The sequence below is a fragment of the Lissotriton helveticus genome, chromosome 10, assembly GCF_964261635.1.
Source record: "Lissotriton helveticus chromosome 10, aLisHel1.1, whole genome shotgun sequence".
NCBI classification, from domain to species: domain Eukaryota; kingdom Metazoa; phylum Chordata; class Amphibia; order Caudata; family Salamandridae; genus Lissotriton; species Lissotriton helveticus.
In genome coordinates, this window is record NC_136071.1 from 913,593,829 (window position 1) to 913,603,350 (window position 9,522).

Consider the following 9,522-nt stretch of genomic DNA (forward strand, 5'->3'; position numbering starts at 1 on the left):
CATATGTCTCGTGTATCTTAATGGTACAGGTCATGAAGGCAGACAGCAATTGTAGAAACCTGCTGGAAGAGGAATCTAGGATGGTTAGAGTCGTCAAAAACAATTCTGAAGAATATACCATGTGTTACAACATCAGTGATGTCATAGGTGGTGTCAGTTGTGAATTTATCTGTGATGTCGTGTGAGGTCAGAATCCATGCATTTCATACAATAATTTTTCCATAGCTGAATTAGAATTAACTGGTAACCTTTGCGGCATTCAAGGGTTTGAAGCATAAACTGAAAGTCTATTCAATTTGAAGTGGAATTTCTACAATTTCTTATTATTTCTTTTTTCTTTGCAAGGTTTTGTGGAAGAATGAAGATATCTATATTAAGAAAGCGGTAGTATTATACCAGGGGTCCGGGCAGGGAGTGACTGGTGTAAAGGGGCAGTGAGATGAGGCATGCCAACCACCTAGTTTGTTTTGTAACCTTAATTGTATTCTGTTACCTGTGTTAAACGCCCTCGTCCCTGAATTTAAAAACTGAAGTTACTTAGAAGAAAGGTCTGATGTCTTTAAACATCCCTAAAGCATTTTATTGTTTAATATTGCAGGGGATCTTCCCATTGGGTCACCCGTTGATGAATTTATCCACATCTCCGGACATTTCGACACACCAAAGGAGCCAAACTCCAACCCGGAAATGCAATTGGAGCCAAATAGATCATGTAACGAACTGCAACCAGAGGCTAATAGTAAACTTCCGGTCTGCCTGCGGAATGGACACAGGATGCTTCGAACGTACAGAGATGGCTGGAAAGCATACTACAGGCAATCGGTATTCCTGTGCGGGTTGGGCTTGGCATTCTTGTACACAACAGTCCTTGGCTTTGACTGTATTACCACAGGTTATGCCTACACTCAGGGGATAAGTGGCTCTCTTCTCAGCATCCTCATGGCCATTTCCGCCATCTCAGGACTCGTGGGTACATTTCTCTTCACCAAGTTGAGGAGACGTTATGGACTGGCAGTCACAGGGATCATATCAAGCTGCCTCCATGTAAGCTGTCTAATGCTTTGTGTTTTATCTGTATTCGCCCCTGGAAGCCCTTTTGACTTGGGCATTTTCTCTGTTTTCACAAGCAAGAACTTGTCCATACACAACGATACCCAGCAACAGAAGCAGATGCATTTTTACCCATCCCAAGGAAACATCAACCAACCCATACTGTCAGACCGCTCTTCGATCCACTGGACGAACAACACCCTGCTTTTTGAAAATGCAGGTGCTGGCGATAATCCTGAATCCTACATTTCTATTGCCTTGCTGTTCACAGGAGTCATTTTAGCAAGAGTTGGTGAGTCTATTTTTCTCATATTAGTTGTCTGTATTCATTGCTACATTACAATTCAGCTTCTAGACAAGGGGCCTGATTTAGACCTTGACAGGTGGCCTAACGTTGATTAGGGTGGCAGAGGTAATCTCCTCTGTCACCCCGGCCTGTCTGCCGCCCACCAGATTAAGAGATCACTGCCAGCCCTACTGTGATCTCTGTGCTCTCATAGGAGCCGCAATCATGACATCTCCTCCGAAGGCACTGACAGTTTGGTACATGGCTACTATTTTTTAGGCAGCCATGCGCCAAACTTTGTTTTTCAGAAACTAACTCCCAAAGCAGGAATTAGTTATCAAAATACAAAATAACTACTGGTCCCTCGCACCCTGGGAAGTTACTCTCAGACTATGGAGGGCATTATTTATTCTGTTTGTGACTGTCAGGTTTTACCTGTGCTAAATTTCATGTGGTGGTGATGGGCAGAAAAAAGGGAATCAGAACGTCTGCTCTTAATCGGGCGGGTTGACTTACTCCAGTGGCACCCACTCTATTGGGCGGTCAAAGTAAGTTTTATGACAACAGACCCAGTGGGGAACTGACAGTCCACTAGGCGCGTAAATAACTGAGCAGGTGGACCGAGGGCTTGGTGGACAATGTTTTCTGTCACATTTTTTACAGAGTACCCTGCCTGCTTAACTCTGAATCAGGGCCAACGTCCTTGCTAATATTAAATAAATGGAATCATAATATTGTAATCACACAATAGGCAAGCTGTGTGTCATTGTTTGCCTATGCTTCCGCCTATTTTCTGATGGGAACCTTAATCAGAAATCCATGTTTCTTTGTTCTTTATTACTAGATTGGCAACTGTTTAACTGAACATGTATGATGCATAGAGAAGGCTCACAAAATTAAATGTACAGAATAGTCCTGGGGCCAGCTGTAACCAGTGTAAGGGTATGAGGCGTTCCCTGTTGAGCTTTATGAACCCTCTCTCTTCTTAACTACTAATCAATCTTATCAAAATAAGTCCTAGAAATAAGGAGTTGCTGATCTTGATATGGGTGGGCTCTCAAAACTGTACTTCTAAAGACAAGAAAGCATCGCCTAGAACAGTGCTTCCCAAACCTTTTAGTGACACTACCCAATTTTAGAACGAAAACTTTTGCAACTTACCTAGCTTTAAAGGACATGAGAGAGGGCAATTTTTTAATGTAATATTAAACTTGCTTTCAAATGCTGTGAATTACAAAAATAACACTCTTTACTATTGTTGCAGCACTTGTTTGTAACTGTCACAACCAGGGCCGTTTCTAGGTGTTTTGCTGCCCTAGGCGAGAATTGAAAAATGCCCCCCTCCCTTTTACTACTAATTATTCACAAGAGTAATATAAACCCTACCTACCCTCACACGCCAACCCCGGAAGCCACTGAAGGCCTAAACAACTACGCAAGCAAACGAACCACAGGTGTGTGTCGCACGCCTGCATCTGGCTGCCTACTGCACCTATAGCCGTATTAGAAGAACATTGATTCCCATAACATCCCTCGGTTTGATTGACAGCAGAAATGTCTCACACAAGCTTTGAACGGGAAAGTCTTGCTTATATTGCAAAAAGTTTTTTAAAAGCACCCGCGCTCCTGCGAGGCCTACACAGAATTTGAATTTGAATTTAAAAATATTTCTATAGCGCACTTTTACCACGCGGTTTCTTGGCGCTTTTGAACAGTAGGAAGGCCAACAGGGGCAGGGGGGAGACTAAGCATTGTAAGCTCGAGAAAAGAGCAGGGTTTTTAAACCTTTCCGGAACTCAGTGTAGGAAGGAGTCCCGCGGAGTTCCGTCGGGAGGGAGTTCCAGAACGCAGGAGCGAGAACTGCGAATTTTGTTCCACCTGCCTTTTTCTTTCTGAAACGAGGGATGGTTAACAAGGCCTGGTGAGAAGAACGAAGCTCTCTGCCCGGCGTGTAGGGCAAGATGGCGGAGCAGATAAACTCCGGAGCGGTGCCCATTCTGGCCTGAAAGGTGGTACAGCCAAGCTTAAACAAGGCTCGCTCTTTCACCGGCAGCCAGTGCAGGGCCTGCAATAAAGGAGTGACGCGATGGAATGGTGAACAGATGCAGAATGGTTGCTCCCTATGGTGTAAGGTCTGATCAACCTCGCTCCTCCTACGGACCCCAGAGCACGGAAGAAGGGGCGAGGTAGTGTCTCAACTACTCTTGGAAGCAGAGTCCCGCTGTGTGTGTTTTTAACCTGCTAGACCATGACAGCCCCTGTCTGTTTGTTCCCGCTGGGAGGACCAGATAGACAGCCACCCGCTCCACAGAAAGGGGCAGTTAGGAGGGTGGATGGATGAGAGCTGGGTCCATTTTGGTCTGAAGGAGGTGCCGCCGCTGGGAACCGTTCAGGGACATCCACATGACTGGGGCTGTTGGCATTGCAAATCAGTCCTTAAACTCCAGACAGTCGGAGTGAGAGTGGTCGAGGAGATAATGCCCCATCCCGGTTTCCTTTCAACTCCCTCACAGGACATTTTCCCTTTCTCTTTGAAGAGGGCGTCCCCACCCCAATCCCAGCGGAACTTGCGGAAGGAAAAAAACCTACAGGGCTGTATCCTGGCTGACCTCCTTGCAGGGGAGGAAGAGACGTGAAATGAAACAACTGTACAACTTTCCTTTTTGCCCTTATCCCGTTGGTGTACAGACAGGGCCGGCACCTCGGCCAACAAGGGTGGCATTTCACAACAATCGCTGTAGAGATAGGGAGCGAGCAGAGAGTGGCTGTAGGCTTTGCACGTCTCACTACAGATTCCATGTCAAGAAAGTGCGCCAAGAAAGGCCTCGCTCGTTAATATTTACAATGCGTGCACCTCCCTCACACACAGTGTGGAGCAGCAAGAGAGAAACAGAGGGAATAAGAGGAAGAGAGAAGAGCGACTGACAGCGTCAGAGAAGAAAAAGTGGACATTATTTCGACCACTAAATGAATCCTACCATGTCCGTAATACACCGGCTGGCACCTAAAGTCTCTCACACCACGTGCAACAGAAGCAGGCTGCAGGATCGGCCAACCAGTCCTTGCCTTGATGCTCCTGACTCCTCCTCTCAGCTCCACAGCACTCCGAGTCTGCTGTGCGCCAAGAGGCTAATCGAAAGGTGACAGGCCTGCCCCTTGTAATTTCATTGGTCCAGTCTCTCTGGGGGCAGGGCAGCAACAAGAAGCAGGGCCGTCACAAGTAGCGCGTTCACACTATGAATGATTAACAGCCCTCATTATGATAGATTATATGAAAAATTTCCCCCTTTTGCCGCCCTCCCCTTTTTGCCGCCCTAGGCGGCTGCCTAGTCTGGCCTACTGGTAGAAACGGCCCTGGTCACAACCTTGACCACGTCCTCCAATATGACTTTATCGGACTGCTGCCAACATATTGGTCTGCCCATAAACGTGGCAGATGATGAACTGCACTGGGTCAGGAACACATTTCAAAGTGAGATACTATGTCCTGGCTATCACCTAAGGGTTTTCATCTAGCGCCTGGAAACCTTCGGGTATTACTTTGCGCTCTATAAATACATAACATAAAAATAGATGCTGACCTGTAGCATCTTTTCACTAAAATCTCAAGGCTTATGAAAAATCATGGTGCTGATAGGATTAATTTGATCAAATGTAAGAAAAAGTATGCAATTTTTTATTATAGAACAAACACTGTGCAAGGGTATTGGAGCACTTTAAATGAACACCAGCTTTTATTATATAAAGTCAGATTCATTTTATTTTAAGCACAGGAGGTTAAGTGATTTGTCCAGATCCAGTGCTGGGACTTGGACCTAGTTCCATAGATCCAACGATGGCAGCTCTGGCCATTAGGCCACATCCATATTTCTCAATGTATGTGTGAAAGTCATACACAAGTGGGATGATTGTGTATGATCAGGTATAATGAGCGAATTCTCTTTTGAAATGGTTTTGTGAAGTAAGAAAAATAGCAATAAAATATTGGAAGGTTTACCCAGAGTTATGCTTTGGAATACTTACAAGGATTAGTTTTAAAACTGGACTTAAGAACATAGTTCAGCACCTTTGCGCCAACGGTGCTGGAACAATATTCAGATGGGGGTGCTGACACATAACTGAAGTCATAGGGATTGTTAAAAATCCTAGTTTCACACAAAGTATAGCAAATGTATTCGGCAGCAGAGTTGTACATGTGTAGTATGTAGCTGGTGGTGGATTTTGGAGCACACTGTCACTAACGTATTACTAAAGCATCGTACAGTAGCGCACTGTCATTCACAGACAGCACATTTTCCATTGAAATTACCACTAAATTTGCACATAGAGGTTTACTGATAAAATTATATAGCACACAAATGATCTTTGTGTAAATCAGGTTTCAGTGAATGTCAATCATTTGAGCATCACCAAGAAAAAGTGTCTTCATTTGTTTTGATCCTATTAAAATCTTTACATCCATCACACTTTAGAATTACAAAAAAGTGCTCCAACTTTACTTACCTAACTACTGATATATTCTGAAGTATGTTCACACTTCATTAACATTTATTCACATTTTGTTGTGTTTTACACAAACATTATCTCCTCCAGCCTTTCCATTCACACTCCGTGTACCCCAGCAAGATTGTCACATAGTTCACTTTAAAAACTGGTCTCACTGTGAAGTCAAGGAAAGAAAAGTAAACACTATTGCCCATGTTGAAACAATAAGCAATCATTCTGTCAGAAGACATAACCTGGCATTTGACCTCAAGCCTAGTTGTTGCCTGATTGACAAACACAACTTTAAATCTATGTAGATTTTTTGGGGTGATAGACAAAGTACATAGGAATGTGGCTGATTTCATTCTAGAGAATTTCATACTAAAGAAGCGTAAAAACTATATATCAGAAGTACATTACAGTGGTCATTAAGAGAAGCAAACATGGTATAACACTTATGAAATAGATAAGAATGTTAGACAAAGCCCCAGGTTTGGAGTTAGAGGTTGCCCCCTCCCCAGAGAGACACCAGGTGGTGTGCTTAATTTCATATTAGCTTCTATTATCCAACTATGCAATAATCCTACCATGGCCTTAAGCTCTGGAACGACCTTCCGCAAACCTTGAGAAGTTGTACATCACTGAATACTTTTCGGAAACAGTTGAAGACCTGGATGTTTTGAGTTAGTGGGATCTGGCTGCACCCTATCCATTTCCAAGCACCGGAAAATATAATAGGCTTTAATAATAATAATTAATCAGTTGGTCAAGCGAAATGATAAATTGATGTGAAGTATATTTACTGGCATGGCAATGTACATGTTGGTAACTATACATGCTATGTCACTCTATTCCAGTGATGTCATCTTGCAATTGACTCTTTGTTGCTCTAGGTCATGTCAAGTTGATAATCGATGATGGCAACTTGCTCAGCTATCACTGATATTCATGTTCATTTGGCAAACTTAGAAAACATGTTGGGAGCCTGTGCAAACAAAAGTAAAGTCGGATCTATAAAAATAGATTTGATTTATTTACGGATATATACTGATCCATTGATCCTCTGTGCATATAAGCAATAGCGAAATAGGTTTAGATTACCATCAAGGCAAAAGAGCTGATACCATTTTGAGTTAGGTCCTATTCCGCCATGGGTAATTTGTGCAACTACATTTATATCAAATTGAAGCTTAAATGCATTTTTAAGAATGGCATATGATGATTTCCATGACTGGAAGTTTGGCAATAAAGATGCAATGATGACTCCTCAAATGCTGAATATCATTTCAGTCTTTGGTAGAATTTGGGTCAATGATGATTAGTTCCTTGCAGAGCACACCAATTGAATTCTTTGCCTCTTTGATGCAAGATGCAAAAAGGTTTTTCCGTGTTTTGGAAACGTGCAAACAACAACTCCTTCGAGCAGTTGATGACTAGTGGCAACAAGTGGTTTGCTTCCTAAGTTGTTAGACTCACTTAATGACTAGAGGGCCTAGTTTTGTACATCAGATGCCCATTTATGGGGTTCCTATGAAGACTGACACCTCCTTTATCTGCATAGTAGTGTTCGTTTAAAAGCAAACTTTAAGAACAGCATAATTAACTTGCCTTTGTTTTTGGCCTTTCTCTTTGGAACAAATTATTTGCCCTAATGCATAAATGATTACATAAACTAATTTCCGAACTATGGAAAAGGGTGACAATATAACCAATGAAAAACATACTTATATTTTTCTAATTTCTATTTACTCGTAGGCCTCTGGTCCTTTGACTTGACTGTCACACAGCTTCTTCAGGAGAACATTCCAGAATCTGAACGTGGCGTGGTCAACGGAGTGCAGAGCTCTTTGAATTACCTGATGGATCTTGTTCATTTCATTATGGTTATCATGGCCCCTCAGCCACAACAGTTTGGATTGCTGGTTATAATTTCTATCCTTTTTGTTACTGCTGGACACACCTTGTATTTTCTTTATACAAAGAAACATAAACTTAACAATAGGACATCACAGAATACTCCTACCTGACATTTTTGTATGTCAATATTTTTAATAACCTGCCGCCTTTCTAGTGCAGCGTACGTTTTAACCTGCAGCTTTGGACAATTAAACTTACCGTTCCTGTCAAGATGTTCACATTTTCAGTTCTTTTTTATCATATTTTTTTTACTTGGTCAGCAAAGTGTTGAGTACAATGCCTATCGTGTTTGAACGGAAATAAATAAATATATGTAGTTAAACAAAAGTGGAGCATTGGTTTTCACAGCATCAAATCATCATGGAAACATTTTAAAGTTAGGGAACATTCAATAGAAATGTTGGAAGATTCAGACTACAAGTAGTACACAAAGCCTGCCTTTCTGATATCACATCTCTTAAATTGCTATTTAACAGATGCTTTGCTTCGCTGTTAGAGTGTGAGGAACTTTTTATCAATTACTTGTTTACACTTGTTGATAATGGTGCATTAGTTTACCTTAGAGAAAATGATTTAGCCTTTCTGGTGCATGGCCATTCCCTCTGGAATATCCAAACCCCTCCACTCAAGTAACCCCCCTCCACCCTCAAGTTGAGAACCATCTCTGACCATCTTCATTTTAGGAAGTTGCTGAAAGTGTAGATCTTTTCCTATATAATCCCTTTCTTTTTTCATTCTTCTCTTTTCTGCAGCAGTCTCAATGCTGCCAAGAAACCCTTACGGGCATATATATGTCCAACGTAACTAACGATAGGCAAAATTCCTATTCTTCAACAGTCTACATTATTGTAAGCACCAGTGATAGTATGAAGACAGAGTATCACCCTTCCAATGATGGGGACCCAAAAACGTGCTGAAACCACCGGGAGGTTTGAGATTTGTTCTATTGATTACATAGAGATAGCTTCTAATAAGCCTTAATCAGGTGTAGAAATTATTCATGAAATGTTAATAGCTTAACTGCTGGTTATGCTTAACTCTAACTACACTATTTGTCGCTGTCATAAACACGTGCTCTGTTTGTAGTCAGTGAAGTGAGCAACATATGGATGTCCTATTTTACCAGCTTTCAAGAGTACTTGGCAAAACAGTATAATTGCCCAAAACCAATCAGGACTTATTTTATTAAAGTAACGCGTGAACAGGGAGAGTCCAATTAAAGTTGTGAAAGATATACATTACTAAAAAGGGAAGAAAACTTAAGGTTTTCACACCATATACCCACAGCAAAAGGGAATGATAATACGAAGATAGGGTGAATTACAGGTGGTCGTAATGTTTCTTTGTGCTTGACTATACTTGTCAGTATAAAAAGTTGGATTACTGGTGATATCACTGAATGGTTTGCTGTATTTTTAAGCTTCTGAAATTTTTGTAGTTGGCTTCATCAACTGGTGGGTGAAACATAGAAAACTTTGATGTGCCTGTATATTATCTTTGTAAATAAACTCTATTTTTCTAAATATCACCGACATTTCCATTTACTTAACACTAACACATTTCTTAGTAGTGTACAATACATGTGCAAAGGAGCCTAAAAGCTTGCATGCATTTGTCTAGCATGAATATACATTTACAGATGCTCATTAGAGTTTTTCTACCCAAATATCAAAACATAAATATATATATATATATATATATATATATTTCCACAGACGTCTCCCCCACAAGAAGAAGACTTGAGGCAGCACTCGAGGTCCGTTCATTCTTTTATTTTCAATTAA

General features: G+C 41.5%; 1 protein-coding gene across 1 annotated transcript in view; it reads left to right on the forward strand.

The window, feature by feature from the left end:
* LOC144784136 (ferroportin-like) overlaps positions 1 to 9,151 on the forward strand; it is a 91,377-nt gene extending 82,226 nt beyond the window's left edge. The window contains exons 7-8 of the mRNA XM_078662816.1: positions 667 to 1,342; positions 7,577 to 9,151. Of these exons, the coding sequence (XP_078518942.1) occupies positions 667 to 1,342; positions 7,577 to 7,848 (948 nt within the window). The 3' untranslated portion in view covers positions 7,849 to 9,151. The remainder of the gene's footprint in view (positions 1 to 666; positions 1,343 to 7,576) is intronic.
* Positions 9,152 to 9,522: the final 371 nt, after the last annotated feature.